We start from the raw sequence: 21,649 nt of genomic DNA on the forward strand, positions 1-21,649 counted from the left end.
TGTGTCTATTCTTTTTAAGAGATTTTAAGGGCTGGGTTGCTTGTGCATGTGGGGATGGTGGCTGTACTGTGTCTAAAATTTTAGGGCTTGAATTATAATGAGTATAGTTTTTATTTTATAAATTGGTTTTGAAAGAATGAGTTAAGTCTAGTTTTTTAAAACATTAAATAAATTATTTTTGAAGTTATAAATTATTGAGTTTTTAAATTGGTAATTGTAAGATAAGTAGTTCATTACTATGAAGTAATTGCACTTAATTGTTTCTAGTTCACCAAATTATAATTAGAAGATGAGAACAACATTACGAAATTACCTTATAGATGTTAAGAAAAGAAAAATATGTTAAGTAAAGTACATTTTGGATTCTAAAAGTAATGTTTTGAAAAATACTTAAAACATTCTTTTCTTTTTTATGTTATTTCTTGAACACATTTTTTTATATATTTTTAATACTTTGGAGAATACTGAATGAAACATTAAATTCAGTAGTGTTCACAACATACCCTTTAGAAAATTTTAAAAAACCACAATGTGTTTTGTAAAGTATTTTTCTGAAGAAAAATATTCCAACAAATGTTTCATGAGAAAAGTAATGTATAATTGTTACTGACCATTATCGTTTGTGTAAATAAATGTCTGAAAACTTTTTGTTTAAATATTCATTGAAATGTAAGATACCCATTATGCAGTTAATACAAAATAATATAGATGTAGAAGAAGAAGACAGAAAATATAAAAGAGAATGAAAGATTCTAAGTGATGATGTTAATTTCAGATTCTTAAGATTCCAAAGAAAAGTGATAGATTGTGATCATTTGCAAACAATGAACCTAAATGAAAAAATGTGATCAATATGAATAAAAAATATCATTGTCAATTGGTTTAGTCAACGTGAGTAATTGAGATTCATTCATCTTTGAAAAATTAATAGTTAAACGGTGATTAAGATTTTCTAATAGGAATTAATTTTGTTATTAATGAGTTGGTTTAGTCAATGTGAGTAATTGACATTCTTTCATCTTTGAAAAATTAATAGTTAAACTGTGATGAAACCATGTTGACTTTCTAATAGAAATTAATTTTGTTATTAATACCTCATTAGTTAGGAGTAATTATAAGAAGGAAAGTAATATCATCTACTCCTTCCTTAAGTCATACACGAGAATAAATCGTTATTAAAAAATGTATACACGAGAATAAATCGTTAATAAAAAATGTATACACGAGAGTGAATTAAATCTAAAATATTATTTAGATTTAATTTTTTAATCTGTGTACTGTGAATATGCTATGAAATTAGCTTTTATAAAACTTGTTATAGTTAAAAATGAGTATTTTTATTTTTAGTATTTTATAACATAATACTACAAGAAAATCATCAAATAAATTTAAATTTAGAGAAAAAAAATAAAAAATAAAAAATCATTATTATCTAAATTAATTTTTATTATTAAAAAAATTTAAAATAATATCAAATTTAGTCGTATGACTAATTATTTCTTATCTTTAAAATTATTTTTTATTTAATAATTTTTTACTATAGTAGAAGGAAGTAAGATCGAAAGGTATTTGTTTTATTATGATTTATTGATTGATAAACGATTATTAACAAGTATCCCAAGGCTGTCTTCTATTCCAATTTTGATTATCCCAACTGTGATATAAACCATCTTCTCTTGCAGACCAGAAAATACGTTGATGTCCTTCTTCTGCACCAGGTATCACACTCAACGTCACACACTCCTTCCATTTCAATAAACCACTATGCTTTTCCGTATTCAGCAATTTGGTGTAAGCATTTTTATGAGAAATTTCCACTTCATTCTTCTGAAAATCTGCTACAAATATTAACTTTGTTGGGCTTTGAGGCAAATCGTTCATAATGATGATCGCCATAATGTTTATCTCTGGAAAAATGTTTGAGACATTTTGATGGGTCGATGCAAGAGAATCACCAGAAACTGAACTCTTCACATTCAAACACACTGCAACCAAAACCAAAACAAAAACACGAATTGAAATTGACATTTTTGCTTTCTCTACTTTTTGTGTGTGCTTCTCACTTAGGATTCTACTTCTATATATATATATTAAGAAATTCATTAAATAGCAATTAAAATTATTACAAAAAATAATTAATTATTATATTAATTAAGTTAGATATTAATTTAGAAACTGAAAAACTAGTTGTATTTCAAAGTAGTTTCTATTATTAATAAAAATTTATAAAATGACTTCTGAATTGGTATCTAAATTAATTCAGGATTTTAAGTACTAATAGAATAAAAAATGTGATCTTAAACTGGTTTTAATTAGTCTTTTAAAGATTAATTTAAAATAAAAATATTAGTAACTAAAATCTTGATAGTTAATAATTAGATACCAATTTAAAAATTATTTTACAAATTTTTATTAATAATAAAAATTATTTTAGATATTAATAATTTTTTTAGTTTCTAGAATGATCTTTAATAATATAATGTGATAGTAATTAATTATTTTAATTTTTAAAATTAATTAGAATTTAATAATTTTCTTCTAGGAATTGTTGTTTGTGTTAACATTATTATGGCACTAAATGCAAAGTTAATGCTCGGTTCTCGAGACAAGTTTTATAAATGTAATATTCCTGCTATTAAAGAATTATATTAATTATTTTATTTTTAATTTTAAAAAAGAGTTTTTAACTATTATGATTAAGTTCATATTTTAAATATATATAGTATTTTATTTAGAGAAAGTTTTCACAAATTAAATATGACTAAATAAAATAAAAATAAATAATTATTTAAAAGAGCAAAAAATTAATAATAAAAAAGATAAGATAAGATCACATTTAATGTAATCATAAATTTTTTAAAAAATAAAATAAAACAAATTTTCACTTGTAAAAAGCTGAAGTGTAAGAGAAATTAAAATTTGTTAGCATAAAAACGTATTATTTATCAGCTTTAAATCTCTGAAACCAATATTTGAAAGATATTTGATCATGCACAATTAACTTTTTCTGAGTGTGTATTGAAGAATTCATACAATTATTAAATGTTGAAAAAATGAAAGATATACGAGAATATGGTGCAACTTTACAAATTGATTAGAAAATCAGAGATCAGCATAACAGAGTAGGTCAAATTACAAATAGTTATGATATATAGGTTAAATGACTTAAATCATATTTTACAAAAAAAACTCTCATATTCTAACATTTATAAACACTAGAATGTATTATAATTATTTTTTATGTCACTTAAATTTATTATATATATATATATATATATTTATTTTGTTCTAGACCAGAGTATGGACGATTTCAAACTCAAAACATTCAGTGTAGTTAAGAATAAGTGTACTCCTAGTTGAGTGTGTCTTCTTGTGTATTCTCGATCTATACTCTTGTGTACTCCTACTTAAGACTAATTATTTAAAATCTCCAGATTTATACTGATATGACATCAAATGTACTTAAATACAAGTATCGATAAACACTACTTATACACAAAATTGGATTCGACCCATGACAATATATATTAGTTACATTTGTTTTACATTATGTTTAATTGAAAGTGCGTAATCCCAAAAAATCAATACATTATATATAAACTCTAAATCATAAACCCTAAAGTAACGATAACATATGAAATATTTTAGACAAAAGTTCAAATGAGAAAAATGTAGACAAAAGTTCAAATGAGAAAAATGAAAATGAGCAACTTATATTGATTTGTGAGAGAGAACTACAATTTGGACTAAGGTGTTTATTGTGACAACTATTTGAAGTACTAAGACTTATTGAAAGATAAAAAAAAAGTGTTAACAAGGACCCCAAAGTTCCTTTTTATCCCAACTTCTACCATCCCAACTGTGATATAACCCATCTTCTCTAACAGACCAAAGAATCCGTTGATGCCCTTGTTCTAAACTTGGAATCACACTGAACTCTGCACACTGCTTCCATCTCAACCCACCAGTGTGGTTATCTGTGTTCAACAATCTTGTGTAAGGAGTTCCACGAGGAATCTCAACTTCATTCTTCTGAAAATCAGCAAAAAGTATTAGTTTTGTTGGACTTGGAGGCAAATCGTTCGAAACAGAGATGCCCAAAATGTTTATATCTATGGGAATCTTTGACTCTGTTCCACACACTAAACTGCTCAAATTCAAACACACTGCAACCAAAACCAAACCAGAAACTACTGAAACTGACATTTTGCTTTCTCTACTCTTTCTGTGCTCTCTTACTTGGAATTCTACTTCTATTTATAGACATTATTGTGGGTGTAACATCATTATCTTGTTACTAAGTGCAAATGTACCGTTCTCGTACACATTTATGTTGAGTAGTTGAGGCAAATTTTACGTTATCTACTTTTGTTTATTTCAGAATAATAACTGTTGTTTTCCCTATCTTCTCATTTATTGATTTTGTATATTTGCCATGTCAAAACTTCAGGAATAATAAACTATCTAAAAAAAATTACGACTTCACAACTTTAATTCTCGTATTACTCACAAATTTGAAATTGTGTCGGTTTTCTGAAAGCAAAAGTTAGACGAGTTATGAACTACAAAAATTCATTTTATTTACTTCATTTAGTAAAAACTTCAAAAAATATAAATTATTTTACATTATTCAAACATGTTCTGTTGTTTAAAATAGGAATTTCATATATTATGATTGAATTGGAGTTTTTAAAGTGGATCAAAGTCTATGAATCAATCCCATCGTTGGCTAAAAATAATTATAAATTTTAGTACGATTTTAAATAATAACCAAATTCGCTAACTCGTAATAAATGAATTAAACAATAAATACTTGGACGCAAACTAACACAAATTTAAAAATAGGATATTTTATGTTGAATAATAATTCGTATTGTTATGATTTTTTTTGGATATTTTTAAGTTTAAAATGATTTTGTATTGTATTTGACTATTTGGAGTTCAAATTTTAAGCTGAATATATTGAATTCATTTTTAAAACTATTTAGATTTTATTTGAATGTTATTTATAATTATTATTCGATAGGCATGTTAATATGATATTTATAACTATCATTTATATATATATATATTATTATATCGAAGGTCCATAATGAAATTATCAACCACTAGAACTATGACTAGGAAAATACAAGAAGAATGAGACTTAGTTGAACTCAATAAGGTCAAACTCTTATCATCTTGGATAAAGTTTTAATTTGTACAAATGTATAGAGTAGGTTAGGTTTTGTTTGGACTTGTATTATTAATTTGGGTCTAGTAAAATATGTTTTTGAACTTGTATTAGGGTTAATGTAGACTAAGGTTGGATTTAGGATTTAGGCCTAATTTATTATATTTTTAAATTTATAACTCAGAAAATTATGTTTATAACACTTTTCAATGTTCCAACAATGTAATAAAAAAAATTTACAAAATTTGAGTTAACTCAAATCTATAAAAAAAAGTTATTATTTAAATTTTAAAGATAAGGATAAATTTGTAATATTATATTTTACATTTTGAAAAAAAAAATCAAAATTTTATCACAATCATCACAATACTCACAAACATACATCAATCCAAATACATTCACTTTTTTCAAACTTTTCTCTCAAAATCTCACACATTCATTCTCTCAAATCTCAGTACATTTTCTCTCAAATCCAAACACACCCATAAAGATGAAAAAAAATTTAATATAAAACTTGACCAAGTGTATAAGTATTGCTAAATAAACTATACACATTTAATAATAAAGTTAAGAAAAATTAATGTATCTTGAAACTTCAAAACATACTCATACAAGTGGAAATAGTACATTAATAATATTTTAAATATTTACAATTTCATATCAACCTCCTGATGATATCTTTATGTAAGAATAACATTTATCATCACTAACTTATAGTGCTAGCAAATTAACGAATTTAGATTTGTTATTTCATAACCAATTTATCAAACGCTCTTAATCTAGAAAGTTGGTTTATTATTATAGGGCTTCATCATATCCCATATACCATCCCATTTGAGTATTTAAAAAATAACAAAATTATTATTTTGTCTCTCATGAATTAAAGATGAATAATTAATCGGGACAGTTAAAATTTAGATTAAGCAATTTTACATCAGTAAAAAACAATAAATAAATATAGATCATAGGTGACTCAACCTTCATACAAAAGAAAAAGAAAAAAAATAAGAAAGGACTTCACGTTTCAATCTAAACCAAGCCATCAACTAAAGCTACCAATCAGTCCTTATCCCAATCAAGAAATGTTTGAGTCATTTTTATGGGTGGATGCAAGAGAATTAGCAGAGACTGAACTCTTCACATTCAAACACATTGCAACCAAAACCAAAAGGGAAACACAGATTGAAATTGACATTTTTTTTGCTTTCTCTACTCTTTTTTTTGTGTTCTTTCACTTAGGATTTCTAATTCTATTTATACATGAATGTGTCTGTGTAGTTGTGTTTCATTAAGCACATTTAATCAATCAAGGGTGTTTCTTATTGCACCCATCATTTTCGAAACACCATTATACCCCTTTTAAAAATGATTTATAGATTATTCTTTATTACGAAGTGGACTTTAAGCCTAACTCAACTCCATAAAACCGGCTCATAGGGTTGAGGTTTGCACCCACTTATATATAATGAAAAGCTCTAATCTCTAGTCGATGTGGGATCTCCAACATTCTTTCCGATATATTTCCGGAACATACTTTTCGACATATTCCAGATTTACCATTCTAAAAATAAATAAAAAATATGTTCTGAAAATGTTATTCTGAAATGATTTTTTGTCTATTGAATTTCTTATTTTAGAAACATTCTTTGTTTACGAAACTTCAATCCTACAAATACTTTTTGCTTACGCAATCTCTATTCCATAATCACTAAAAAATTATCAAAGAAATATAGGGTGCAAAAGAAAAATGTAAAGATATAGAAAGAAACAAGTTCTTCAGTCAAATACTTACATTGATTTCTTTGGTTTATTAATTGTTAACCGTTTCCAATAACATGCATTAACTTTTGTCATAATTAGTAACGGATTCTTGATGTCATTCTCTTCTAATATATACAAAAACCTATTTAATGAATAGTATAATTTAAGTGTAATTTATGGTATGTTCTTTATAAAGAGAATGTGGAGTAGTTCTCTAAGATAGAGACACTGATATATATGTATGTATACATTAAATCTTTAGTTTACTTTTATGTGTAAATTGTAAAATTGTTATATTACTTATTTAACTCTATTTTGTTATTTAGTCACAACACTGAATTCTTTCTATACGTGTGAAATTTAAAAATATTATAATATAAAAAGCTAAATTAAAAATGTGTCATGTATATGTATATGTCAACATAATTAAGAAAGTGTAAAATATAACTAATTCTCTATGTTTGGTATTGATACAAAAATATGAAATTACAGAAATAATAAGCAAACAAAAGAAAATAAAGTTATGACTCTAGAATTTTTAATTTGGAAAACCTCATCAAAGAAGTAAAAACTCGCAATCCGAAAATGTTTACACTATTAAAATAGGATTACAATATTTTTTTCTCTCACCCTACGAGAATTACACTTAATCTTACCTAATGTAATACAATATCTCTCTAACTTCTCACTAGGATTTTTAATCTCACAATAGGATGGATATCAACTATCTCATTAATTTTGTAAAGAAGGAAGGATGACCAATCATTCACATGGATAAAACCAATCGACAACGATATCTTTTATTCAATGAATCATATTTTTCGTTTTAGGTTAATTGTTTGCAATTTCACGTATAAATCACAATCTATTAATCTTTTGTTTTTTGAAATTCTAAGAATATGAAATGCATCACCCCTAAGGATCTTTCGTTCTCTTCGGTGTCTTCTTCTTCTACATCTAGTTTCTATTGTTTTGTGATTCATTATACAACATTTAAGTCAATGCTTAAAAAACTAAATAATATTATATATATATATATATATTTAAATAAGAATATTTCAAAATGAAAGCACTATTTAATATAAAGATAATTTATACAATAAACTTTGCAATGCAAGAAGAAGTAGCAATCAATAGGAAAACTTGGTAAAATAATAACTAGCTTTACTTTATTGAAAAGAAAGAACTAGAAGAAATATTTCAACAATGATTGAATGTCCAACTTTTCTTTTTCTGCCATGAATTATTATCCCAACTATGATAAAGACCATCTTCTTTTATATTCCAAAAGATCTTTTGATGACCTGCTTCTGCACTTGGATCATATGCTAAGAAAGAAATGCAATTTCTATCCCAATACATCGCACCAGCTTTAATACCATTCATTTTGTCAAGTATAACATAAGTTTGACCAGGTGTCAAATAAACTCCCTTTATTAGGTTATTGTAGAAGAAGATCACATTTTTGTTGTTACGAGCCATAACATTGTGAAAGGAAAGAACAAGTATGTTAATGTCTATGTGAGATGATTCAGGTTCTTCAAAATGGGTAGATGGAAGGAAATTGGTTGAAGTTGAAAGAGACTCCAAATCAGCAGATGCAAAACTTAAGCCATTTATCAAAAACATGGTGAGAAGAACCATGAGAGATGCATAAATTGATCTACACATTGTGTTTCTGTGGTTTTTCTTACTTCTCCAATGGATCAATAGTATTATTACTCTATTTCAGTTGTATTCTTCACTCTCCTTCACCCAATGCTACTTATATACACCAAGTTCTTAAAATTTTTGGAAAAGAAAATGATAGTTTGACAACTCTTGAAGTTGTATACAATTTTTGATGTGATAGGTTTATAAATAAATATATATAATAAAGGATAAATTTGTACTTAAATTATATGAAAAAATATTAAAATAATAGTATTAGAAGTTGTAATGGGACTGTATAAAATATTGGGGTTGTCAATGTATCGTTATCTTATAATTATTTATGTTTGTCTTTTCTTCTAAAAGTGAACCGAACAGGTTGTAATTATTATTTATAATAATTTGAAACGTAATCATTATATAACAACAAAATTTAGAGACAAAAAATAATTAGTCATTATGTTAATTCAATTAGATATTATTTTATAAATTAAAAAACTATTAATATTTAAAATGGTTTCTATTATTAATAAAAAATTATAAATTAGTTTATAAATTTGGTTGAACCAGAAGCAATCAGTGGGAAATGGAGATTCCCATAACGTTTATGGCTGGAGAAATGTTTGAGTCATTCTTATGGGTGGATGCAAGAGAATTAGCAGAGACTGAACCCTTCAAATTCAAACACACTGCAACCAAAACCAAAGGGGAAACACAGATTGAAATCCATATTTTTTTGCTTTCTCTACTCTTTTTTTTTTTGTGTTCTTTCACTTAGGATTCTTCTTCTATTTATACATGAATGTGCCTGTGTAGTTAGTTGGGTTTCATTCCGCAATGGTGTTTTTCCCTCATCCATTACAAGAAAATCATGAAATAGAAACCAATTTTTAGACACCAAAATAATTAGTTGCAATAGTAACTAAATTAGAGTCAATTTTAGAAACTATAAAAAAATTGGTTTCTAAATTAGTTTTTATTATTGTTAAATAGTTTTTAAATTGGTATCTAATTAGTAACTAAAGTTTTAACTACCAATTATTTAGTTTCTAAATTTGGTCTCTAAAACTTTGGTTGCTAATTAGATACCAATTTTGAAACTATTTAACAATAATAGAAACTAATTTATAAATCAATTTTTTTTTTAGTTTCTAAAATTTTCTCTAATTTAGTTACTATGACAACTAATTATTTTGGTCTCTAAAAATTGATTTTTATTTCATAATTGTCTTGTAGTGATTATTTTCTGAAAATATCATTTTACTCATTTTAAAAATGATTTCTGGATTATTCTTTTCAGAATATTTTCAAAACATATTTTTATGAATTCTAGATTTATTATTTTAGAAATAAAAAAAATGTATTTCAAAAATGATATTCTGGAATGAATTTTTTCATTATGGAGTTCTTATTTGAGAAACATCCTTTGTTTACGAAATTCTTATTCTGAAAATACTTTTTCTTATAAAAACTTTATTCCAAATCACCCCCAAATAATAAGGATAATTTTAATATTTAAAAAAATATAAAGATGCAAATATAAATATACAGAAAGAAACAAGTTCAGTCAAATACTTACACTGATTTCTTTGGTTTATTAATTGTTAACCGTTTCCAATAACTTTCACTAACTTTTGTCATAATTAGTAACGGATTCTTGATGTCATTCTCTTCGAATATATACAAAAACCTATTTAAAAATGAAAGTGTAATTTATGGTATGTTCTTTAAAGAGAGAATGTGCAGTAGTTCTTTAAGATAGAGACAGTGATATATGTATGTATACTTTAAATCATTTGTTTACTTCTATGTGTTAACTGTAAAAATGTTACATTACTTATTTTAACTCTATTTTGTTATTTAGTCACAACACTGAATATTATAATATAAAAAGTTAAATTAAAAATGTGTTATATATATCTCCAACTGAATTAAGAATGTATGAAAATATAACAATATCATCGTTAGAAAAATAAAAACTAATTTTCCCTCTTTGGTATAAATACAAAATGGGTACTTGCGGAAGTAAAATGTAAAAAAATGATAAAAATAGAGTTATGATTTCGATAATTTTTAATGTGAGAAAACTTCATCAACTTGAGAAGTGAAAACTTATTGAACCTAGTCGAGAAAATGTGTTTCACTATTAACATAGGATAACACTCAATCTCATCCAACAAGGATGTAATATAATATTTATCTAACATCTCACTAGGATTTATAATCTCACACCAGAGTGAATATCAACTCTCTCATTTACTCTTTATGTTGCTCTTCTTGTTTACTCATGTTTAATTTTGAAAAAGATTTTTAAAAACTAATTTCATAACATATTCTTAGAACTCATATTAAAAAATTAAATACAAACAATATTTTAGTTTTAATTCACTCTTATGGTTGGAGATCCCACATCGACTAGAGATTAGAGTCTTTCATAGTATATAAGTGGGTGCAAACCTCACCTTATTGAGTCGGTTTTATGGGGTTGAGTTAGGCTTAAAGTTCACTTCGTAATATGGTATCAGAGTCATTTCGAGTCTATCGTGTCACCCACTATCGGAAGAAGTAGATGAGATCACTTTTCATCTTATAATTACTCCTAATTAATGAGGTATTAATAACTAAATTAATTTCTATTAGAAAGTAAGCATGGTTTGATCACCATTTAACCATTAATTTTGTGAAGATGAAAGGATGACGAATCATTTACATTGGCTAAATCAATTGACAACGACATCTTTTATTCATGTGGATCATATTTTTCATTTTCGGTTAATTGTTTGCAATTTCACATATAAATCACAATCTATTAATCTTTTGTTGTTGAAATTCTAAGAATACGAAATGCATCATCACTAAGAATCTTTCATTCTCTTATGTATTTTCTTGTCTTCTTCTTCTACATCTAGTTTCTATTATTTTGTGATGATACACCATTTAAGCAAATGTTTCAAAAACTAAATAATATTATATATATATATACTTATTTAAATAAGAATATTTCAAAATGAAAGCATTATTTAATATAAAGATAATTTATGCAATAAACTTTGCAATGCAAGAAGAAGTAGCAATCAATAGGAAAACTTGGTAGAATAATAACTAACTATTCTTTATTGAAAAGAAAGAAATAGAAGAAATATTTCAACAATGATTGAATGTCCAACTTTTCTTTTTCTGCCATGAATTATTATCCCAACTATGATAAAGACCATCTTCTTTAATATTCCAAAAAATCTTTTGATGGCCTGCTTCTGCATTTGGATCATATGCCAAGAAAGAAATGCAATTTCCATCCCAATACATCACAGCAGATTTAGCATCATTCACATTGTCAAGTTTAACATAACTTTGACCAGGTGTCAAATAAACTCCATCTTTTTGGTTATTGTAGTACAAATCAACATTTTTGTTGTTACGAGCCATAATATTGTGAAAGGAAAGAGCAAGTATGTTAATATCTATGTGAGATGATTTTGGTTCTTCAAAATGGTTAAATGGAAGGGAATTGGTTGAATTTGAAAGAGACTCAAAATCAGCAGATGCAAAACTCAACACATTCATCAAACACATGGTGAGAAGAACAATGAGAGATGCATAAATTGATCTACACATTGTGTTGTTTCTGTGGTTTTTCTTACTTCTCCAATGGATCAATAGAACTCTATTTCACTTGTATTCTTCACTCTCCTTCACCCAATGCTCCTTATATACACCAAGTTCTTCCAATTTCGAAAAGAAAAATGATAGTTTGACAACTCTTAAAGTTGTATACAATCCTTGATGTGATAGGTTTAAAAATAAATATATATAATAATGGATAAATTTGTACTTAAATGATATGAAATTTTTTTTAAATAACAGTATTAGAAATTGTAATAGGACTGTATAAAATATTGGGATTGTCAATGTATCATTATCCTATAATTATTTATGTTTGTCTTTTCTTCCAATAGAGAACCAAAAGAACAGGTTGTAATTATTATTTATAATAATTTGAAATGTAATCATTATATAACAACAAAATTTAGAAACAAAAAATAATTAGTCATTATATTAGTTCAATTAGATATTATTTTATAAATTAAAAAACTATTAATATTTAGAGTGGTTTCTATTATTAATAAAAAATTATAAATTAATTTATATATTGGTATCTATATTAGCTACTAAGATTTCAACTATTAATATTTAAAATTATAAATTAGTATTTAAAAATCTAATAAAGACTAAAGTAGAATGTAAAGTAATTAGTAACTAAAACCTTATTAACGAACCTTTATAAGTTTTTATTAATAATATAAATTATTTTACACACCAATATTTTTTTTAGTTTATAAAATGGTCTCTACTTAAATCAATATAACAATTAATTATTTTGGTATCTAAACTTAATTTTTATTTAATGATTTTTTAACCATATTTTATATATATATATATATATATATATATATTGTTTTATCTGTTAAAACATTAAATTTCACTCAATCAAATTAAATAGATTAAATAAGATAGATCTTTCATTAATTATTTTAAGAAGTTGCATTTACTTTTCTTGTCATACTAGATGACATTTATATCTTCTTTAGTCTTAAAATGCCTATTTTATATTTAGTTAAAAATATCATACTCTTTATGAATTTTAAAGAATATTTGTCTCCACCGTGTTTTTTAATAAATCAAATTCATTTTTATACTATAATATAGTTGCACTACATTAAGTTTAAAAAAATATATATAATTTAGTCTCATAAATTTAGATATATTTTATTCGTTTTTTATTGAAAAAAAAATTGATCTATAGAGTACTAAAAAAATCTATTTTTTAATTGAATCTCTTACAATTTAATTGTTTAATTTTTCTGTTATGTGTGTTATATGGGTGATATGACTATTATTCTACCCAATTACTTATCTCATATGTTAATAAATATGATTTTTTGTAATTAATATAAAATGATACTATAATTAATATAAACAATAAAAATTATTGTCATTCTACATTAATCATAATATTATATTAATCATAAAATCTCATATTTCTTAATATATGGAGAGAAGTAAACAAGATAATGAGACAGAATAATAGTTAAGTCACCCAATTAAAATAAAATTAAATGAAGGAAACTTAATTAAAAAATATAAATTTTTTAAATACTTAATAGACAAAAAAAATCAATATCACTAATTAAAATATCCAAATTTATGAATTACTTTAAACTTAATTAAACATAAGTATATTCATATAGTATCTTACTGTTTACACACAAAAAAATAGACTAATGATTTAAATAATCATCATTCTTAACTTCATTCATTTCATTCAAGAATCAATTAATGGTTCATTAATTACCCTGATTTTAAGAGATGCATGCTATTTAAAAAGAAAATGGCAACCATAAGATAACCTACTTTCAAATGTTACATGCACTTTCTTTGGTGCTTCAGCAAGTGACTAATGACCATCAACAAGTCAAGGAGAAACAGTAGTTCTCCAGCCAGGCAGAAGCAGATTTGAGAATGCGAAGCTCACCGAATAGGAGATCTTGAGCCATTACTCTTCTAACAAAAAGACTTTCACAGAAGGGAGGGCAATGGCAAGAACCCAGTGACTGCACAACAGCATGAAAAAAAAAGACTATATCAACGCTAAGAACAGTAAGATCTTTGAATGAATTGGAAAAAAAATGGAAAATGAAGCAAGCATTTTAATACACTTTTATATTTTGATTAGTTTAACAATCTCAAAATACCAAGGCTAATTTTCCCTGAACCGGACCAATTCTGACCTGCACCTAACGCTGCACATAACCTGCACCAGACCAATTATGACCATCCATAACACAGGAATGTCTTCCGGATGTTAAAATCCAGAAGCTTTTTTTTCATTCCGGATGTGAAAATCTCGAAAACATGACAAGGACAATTTGGGGTTTTAAAAAAAATGATGGGTGCAGATCACAATTGATCTGGTGTAGGAAGAATTAGCCAAATACCAAATGTGATCAAATGGCCCAGGCCCACCCAAATGCAATTTTCTCTCAACTTGCTACTGATTCGGTAACCACATGTTTGGATATTAAAACCAATCATATAGATATATATTTAGATGAAGTCCTAAAATTTTACCGTAATAGTCCCATTGCGCTCCTCAATTAATTGGATGAATACCGATAACAACATCAAGTGTGCTTGTATCTCTTTGGTGATATCCTTTAAAGGGCGCCTAGCTAGCCTTCCATCATTTTGAGCAGCTTCCTCGACCAAATCGTCAAGTTCTGATTTTTTTCATAAGCATAAATTCCAAAGTGGTTACTGTTAGTATATCAGTTCTTTTGTGAGAAGAATTGTAACCATTATTGCATTAATAAAACTAAATAAATGTGATTTATGTGCACACTGAGATGTGTTCTTTGGTTAAAATTCAAAGTGAATACTGTTTTATGCATAGCTTATTTAACAAGTGAGACATTTTTTGGGTGGGAAGAATTATACGCATTATTGCATCAATAGAACTAAACAAACAAGAGTTTATGCGCACCCTGAGATGTGGTACAAGAAAGAACACGAGCAAGCGCACGAAGTGACTGTGGAAGACCCTTCCCTTTTCCTCTATCTGACTTCACCTCCCTATGTGATCACAGCTTCTATCAGATAGCCAAATACTAGCAAGTATATTATCAGCAAAATTTTAGAGTAAAACCATACCAGGAAGTCCTACATTATCAAAAGGAAAATAAAAATATGGAAAAGGGTTCAACTGTTTGTATGCACATTTCATGCAGCTGAGACACATGAAAACTCAAAATGGGTACAGGTGACAGTGCCGTGACTCAGAAAGTGAAACATGAAAAATGGATCAAAATAATATTGCAAATTAACCATTGAAGATATATAGACGGGGATATCCATTACTTTGCTTTGCTGAAAGTAAGCACTGCATTCATGAGTAACAAGGGCAATTTGGATTCATAAAGCAAAATCATTCTATTATGTTGGTCAAAAGAACCAAATACCAAGAATCAGCATACAAAAATTGGACTATATTATCTAAATGATTCTGCAAGACGAACAAATTAGGAATCAGTACAAACTTGATACTGAAGGTATTCAGAGGATATGTCAAGTCCTTCATATCTTTAGGATGAGGTACAATGTTTCGATGCAAGAGCTCCAACTTCATGTCATGCAAAGGATCGTGCTTAGGTACATCAAACTGGATCTTAACCTGGGAATAGTTACCATTATCAATCAGGATAGCTGATACAATCATAAAATAGTAAAGCAACAAGCCAGAGGACCCAAAAAAATATATCAGCTGACATTCTATGGAAATTCAATTGCAAGGATATACCTGATCGTAAATGTTGTATGGAACTGTAAAACCAAAGTCCAGCACTAGAGTAGCATTTGAAAACTTTCCATATCTTATTAGGACCTAAAACCAATAAGAAAACCTCTAAACCCATGTGAAATTTTTTATAACTGAGAACCAATATACCTCATTAAATTCAAGCAATCTATACATTAACTAAAATTGACTGAAGTCTCACAAATGAAGTTATTTGTGATAGTAAGGCCACCATTCATATTACTTCAATCCATTTTTTTATGAGAAAATCAAACATATTAAAGTGGATGGTTACTTTATTAGAGAAAAAGTTCTACCTAGTTGAATGGTTACTAGTAACACAATCTGACATTTTCACAAATATCTTATACTATGTTTGTTTCCAGGTATGTGCAACAAGGAGGGAGGGGGGAGTGAACACAAATTGAGTTTATTTTTAAAAATATTGGGGCTTATAATTCATAACATCCAATTTGAGAGGGGAATGTTAATGTATAGTAGTTCATATACGCATTTTGTAAATCTATCTTTATCTATCTATCTACTACATGTGCACATGTGTATGTATGGTCTGTAACCCTTTTACTAAGATAATAAAATCATTTTTCAAAATATTTTCTATCTCTTTTCTCAAATGTTATAGAGCAAACTAGGTAATGCTTGTTTAATCAATCAAGGAACCAAAAAAAGAGTCAAAGGTAAACTTTTCAGGAATGATGTCACTGATTAATTCCATTGCGTAAAAGACGGGAAAAGACGAAACCTAAATTTTTTGTATAAATTCCAGCTCTCAAAATACAGAAAATTATGCACCAACTTTATAATATAAATTGTTAGCACAATAGTAAATGACCTGTTCATCAGGGGCATAGTCACGATCAGCAATAATCTGCACATAATTGCAATATTAAATTAAAATTTCAAGTACATAAGTTTGAGTGTGTGTAATTGTTTCTTATTTGATTAGGCAAAAGAGTCTTATTGCAGCAGGCTTGTGCTACTCAAATACTGGACCTGATTATTATTTCATGCTTTGTATTTTTTTATTTTTTTTGTTACTCTTAAAGATTTGTATGGTAAGTAATATCACCCCATATCATATCATAATAGAACAAAGAGTGGAAATCAAAAGAAAAATTAACTGAGAGACGATTCATCATTCACACACTTCCTCTTACCATCTCCTCTTAGTTTTGTGCTTCTTATCATAACTAAGTTCATTATCATTCCCCTACTCTCTTCATATTATTTGTGTATCCCTTCAATCTTTTTCCTCCTTTAGGATAAACTTTTACTGTATGATCTGGAAATGTATAACCAGAATAATTGAGCATAACATGTGAGAGATACGACACGAAAACAAAATAATTATTGCCCAGGACCATAAAAATGAAAATTGACTTTCATGTTTTTGAGAGGAGGGGGTTGAACTGTTTAATAACCATTTTAATCAGGCTCCAATGACCAATGATCGATTAGATACAAGACAGGAATGTGTATGTGCAAGAGAGAGAGAGAGAGAGATCAAACTTCTGAGCATTGTTTGTCATCATCACTCATTACAATTGCTTCTGAAACTCCATCATGGTTTAAGAAATCTGCAAATGGAATCTATAAAAATATTAAAAAACTAATTATGTACCAAGCATAAAATATAAGAGAAGTCTTCATACAGTAGCAATACCAGAGCTAAACCCTTTGTGCTTCCCCATGCTCGAGAACCAACTGGTAATTCAACATTAAAGTGATCAAATAGAACTCAGAATGGGTTTCATATTCAAAACAACATAATAATAAACGAGGTTTATCAACCCCTTTCAAAATTTAGTCTGAGTAAAAGATCAGGCAAATCATAAAAGATCAAAAGACTATCAGCTACATTAATGTACCCTATAATGTACCCTATAATGTGAACATACAATGAAAGCACAAACTTTTCAAGTGTTTGCTTTACCTAGTGTGCATGCATGCATGAAGTCCTTGAAAGTAAAATCTTCAAAACTTATATGGACAGATTCAAAAACCTGAATTAGGAGGATAAATTTAATATAATCAGTCTTTAAAATAGACAACTTAGTTTATTTAGCCACTCATATGAGGATAATACTTTGACCCAAATACCTATTGCATTGTAAATTAAACAATAAATTTCTTCATTCTAACAAATAAAACCTTCTGAGTTTCTATTGATAAATAAAGGTACTCATTTCATCATCTCATGACTTCACATACACCAAAAGAAGCTAACATTCTTCTGTATAGTTTTTGGGATTTTAATTGCCCTCTATTTTGTAACAAGGTTTCTTGTCCTATAATATTTCCTAAAAAGCAAAATATGTTTTGCTTTATTCCAAGATAGATAATAAAAAAACTGGAGTCAACTGCATAATTAAAATTAAAAATGAAAGTACATACTAACCTAGGTAAAAATATGTTTTAATCCCTACACTTGGCAGAAACCTAGTGTTGCATATATGATAGCTAAAAATTTCAACAATAATAGATTGAGAAACAACTTGAACATTTAAAAGTAGATAATGATGAAAAGTACTTACACGCTTGATTGTCAAAAAGTCCTTTTCAATTTGAGACCTATGGTCAATAGTTTCCTGATAAACTGAACTTGGACGAATCATGTCCAGCTCACTTTCATTCCAAAATACCTGGATGGAAACAAAAAAGTTCAAAAATCAACCCACAGTAAAGGTCTTCATGATTATTCTCGAAGTCCAAAAACTGTATACAAAGTGGCCATTAATTATTTCAAAAGAATAATTATGGAATCAAAAGAATAGTATGACCTATTTCAGAGCCTAAAATTGGTACATGGGCAAAGTGGCCATTAATTACAGAAAAGAGAAATGGATTCTATAGAAATACCATACATTGGAAGAACATTTTTGTCAGGAAAAAACACTACTAAACACTATACAATAATACAAGTAAGAAAAAGAACAAAAACTTGCCGTATTGTGCAGCTCCCTTAGCTGTGGAAGACAGCTGATATAAGGATACCATTCAGAGCCCTATCATTCAGACAAAGATATTATAGATTTAGTTTACTCTAAGCTAAACGTGACACAAGTCTCAAAGAATATACGTCAAGGTATCGGGTGACTGGGTTCTATAGATTTTCTCTTTAATACATTTTTTTCAGTTTCATACTTTTGTTCAGGAGAATTTCTTATACAGCCCTATCGCTGTAGTTTTCTTTTACCCTTTGTCTTGATGCATTTCTTGTTAAATTAAAAAAACTCTAAGCTAAATATAGCTACACAAAATTACATTTTGTTTTATAAAATTTGAGCTCAAAAGCTCCTAAAATTCAGATGAAAATCATCATCAGAGCAAACTCATAACATTACCTGACCCAATTTCTTCTCAGTGAGAATAACAATAGCAAGTTTCGCAATATCTCCAACTTGCTCACCGATCAAAGATTTGATTTCAGGAGGGAGATTATCAGCAGTTATTTGCTGCAAAACCAATCATGAATACCGTCAATAGCAAGCATTCATTGCGACATGTTAAGTAGTGCCATAACATAACATTCGAGCACAACTTAGAATGCGAAGCATACCACTCTGTAAGGAACCTTTAAAATGCAATCTCCAGTTTGTATTGTCTTGGAAGCAAACAGAGACCTATCAAGGAAGATGCCAAGCGAGTCAACAAATATGATAATAAATTATAATATACCAAAATACATGTTTCAGCATTCCATTCCATTTTCAGTTGTGAAGAATCTTATTATTAGATAATATAATATTTTAGATTTTTAGTTGTAATCCTTATAAGTTGTAATTGTTTTATCAGGATCAGTTTTTTTTATTTTTTATTTATTTATATGCTAAATAAATATAACACTCAGATAATGTAAGTGTGGAATAATTTAGATTAATGAAATATATCATTGTCTTTTTTTCTCTCTATATAAAACTAATATGTTAAAATATTATATCAAACCATATTTATCATCTAATAAAAATTGACCCCAAATTAATTTCCAATATCATTTGAATTTCACAGCAATAATATTGTAGGATTGAAAGAGAAAGACGAACCTTCCATACGAAGATTTCCCGATGAAAAGCGAGGAGGAAACTGCAGAAGCAGCTTTCCGCTCCAACCATGGCAAAAACTCGAGGCAATTGGCAGAAAACTAGGGTTTGGGCGAGGCGAAAAGGATTGAGAAAAACACGAATATGATTTATCAATTTAACTGAGAGAGAGAGAGGAATTTGAAGCGAACCTGGTGAGGTTTTGACAGAGCCAGAGAACAGAAGCCAAGGTGAAGAGAATGAAGAGACCACCGCAAGCTTGCAGTTGCAGTGCGAGCTCGAAACGGCATTGGTGAACTTCGAACGCGTGTGGTGTCGACACCATACGACGTCGTTTACTCGGTGCACTCTTTCGAGTTCACTCACTCTGCTGCAAATGCAATGCACTCAAAACACTGAAGAAAAAAGAAAAAGAAACCTAAATTCGCTCCGTGAATTTTATAGTGCATTGATTCTATTATTCTCACGTTTATTCTTAAAAATTAAAAGTTGTGTTCTAATCATTTTCATTACATCTCCTACAATTATACATAGCAATAGTTTAAGACTGTGATTAATGTTTTTGTAGCAATAGTTTAAGACAATGTGATTAATGTTTTTGTGACAATAGTTTAAGACTATGAGATTAATGTTTTTGTTTGGATTAGTAAATTGAGAAGAAAGTTTAGACAAAATAAAGTAACATAAGTATAGTGAGAATTGTACCATAAGTATAGTATAGTGAGAATTGTACCATAAGTATAATTTAATTGTTTGAAATTAAAATATTATTTCTTAGGAGTGGTCTTGAAAAAAAATATTGTATAAAATTGTTGAAACATGGAAATTAATAACAAGTTTTTTGTTCCAACTATAATATAGATATTTATAATTAAAAAGTTTAATTAGAAAACATTTTTTTATATTAACAAGTGAGTGAAGCATCCAAAACTTCATGTGAAGACCATAAATATTCATAATATAAAAAATAAAATTGAATAAATTATTTTTTTGAAAAAAATTAATTCAATTTTTTAGTATCATATAATATTACTATCTTCCTTATTAATCAAATTTTAGTTGGTGAAACAACCTTTAAAAAAAATTAATATTATTGTCTTTATCTTATAAGAAATATATAATGTCTTGTTGTACATGTAACTTCATACCTATGTGTAATTTTAAAATTTAAAATATACCCCTGAAAAATATGTAACATTTTTTTTAAAATGTAAATATCGGATTGTATAAATGTAAATGTAACTTCAATGGCAGAGAAGATTTTCTTCTCTTTCCCTAATGAAAGAGTCTCAATGTTTTTGCATGAGTAAAGAAAGAGATAATAAAACTTTATATAAATAAAGTTAAAAAAATAAGAAAAGGGAGAAGAAACCTAAAGACAACAAGCTAATACTAAATTAAAACCGGATTGTAAAAATCGGAATCTAACATTAAATTTGGGGTTGCTTGTCACATTGGATTGTACAACTAGGTGGGCAATCCTAAATTTAGTGTTAGTATCCGGTTTATACAATCTAGTATTATGTTTCAAAGGGAAGGTGTTATGAATTGTTCTAAGGGATTTATTTAGAATTTTAAAATTACATGAAGGTGTATGAAAAATCAATGGAGACACCGAGAAAATTTGCCTATAATGTCCAAAGTCCAGATCTA

General features: G+C 27.4%; 3 protein-coding genes across 4 annotated transcripts; all 3 read right to left on the bottom strand.

Moving 5' to 3' along the window:
- Positions 1 to 8,081: 8,081 nt before the first annotated feature.
- Positions 8,082 to 8,678, bottom strand: LOC137828725 (uncharacterized). The gene has a single exon (XM_068635414.1). The coding sequence runs from the start codon at positions 8,603 to 8,605 to the stop codon at positions 8,135 to 8,137; it is 471 nt and encodes a 156-aa protein (XP_068491515.1). The 5' UTR covers positions 8,606 to 8,678; the 3' UTR covers positions 8,082 to 8,134.
- A 2,985-nt stretch (positions 8,679 to 11,663) lies between these two features.
- On the bottom strand, positions 11,664 to 12,252 carry LOC137828594 (uncharacterized). Its single transcript, XM_068635234.1, has one exon. It carries the CDS (start codon positions 12,197 to 12,199, stop codon positions 11,729 to 11,731), a length of 471 nt encoding a protein of 156 aa, XP_068491335.1. The 5' UTR covers positions 12,200 to 12,252; the 3' UTR covers positions 11,664 to 11,728.
- Positions 12,253 to 13,771: 1,519 nt separating this feature from the next.
- Positions 13,772 to 20,422, bottom strand: LOC137828626 (uncharacterized). Of its 2 annotated transcripts, XM_068635273.1 has the most exons (15): positions 20,188 to 20,422; positions 20,000 to 20,097; positions 19,516 to 19,579; positions 19,301 to 19,411; positions 18,902 to 18,961; positions 18,491 to 18,598; positions 17,890 to 17,959; positions 17,620 to 17,660; positions 17,466 to 17,546; positions 16,789 to 16,824; positions 15,939 to 16,022; positions 15,679 to 15,812; positions 15,126 to 15,214; positions 14,714 to 14,862; positions 13,772 to 14,196 (listed from the first exon to the last, which is right to left on the bottom strand). In XM_068635273.1, exons 1-15 carry the CDS (start codon positions 20,284 to 20,286, stop codon positions 14,050 to 14,052), a joined length of 1,371 nt encoding a protein of 456 aa, XP_068491374.1. In that variant the 5' UTR covers positions 20,287 to 20,422; the 3' UTR covers positions 13,772 to 14,049. The 2 variants fall into 2 exon arrangements, 1 of the variants encoding a protein (XP_068491374.1); XR_011083925.1 differs by lacking the exon at positions 13,772 to 14,196 and having other exon boundaries at positions 14,729 to 14,862; positions 15,126 to 15,249.
- Positions 20,423 to 21,649: the final 1,227 nt, after the last annotated feature.

The sequence above is a fragment of the Phaseolus vulgaris genome, chromosome 7 (assembly GCF_000499845.2).
Source record: "Phaseolus vulgaris cultivar G19833 chromosome 7, P. vulgaris v2.0, whole genome shotgun sequence".
Lineage (NCBI taxonomy): Eukaryota > Viridiplantae > Streptophyta > Magnoliopsida > Fabales > Fabaceae > Phaseolus > Phaseolus vulgaris.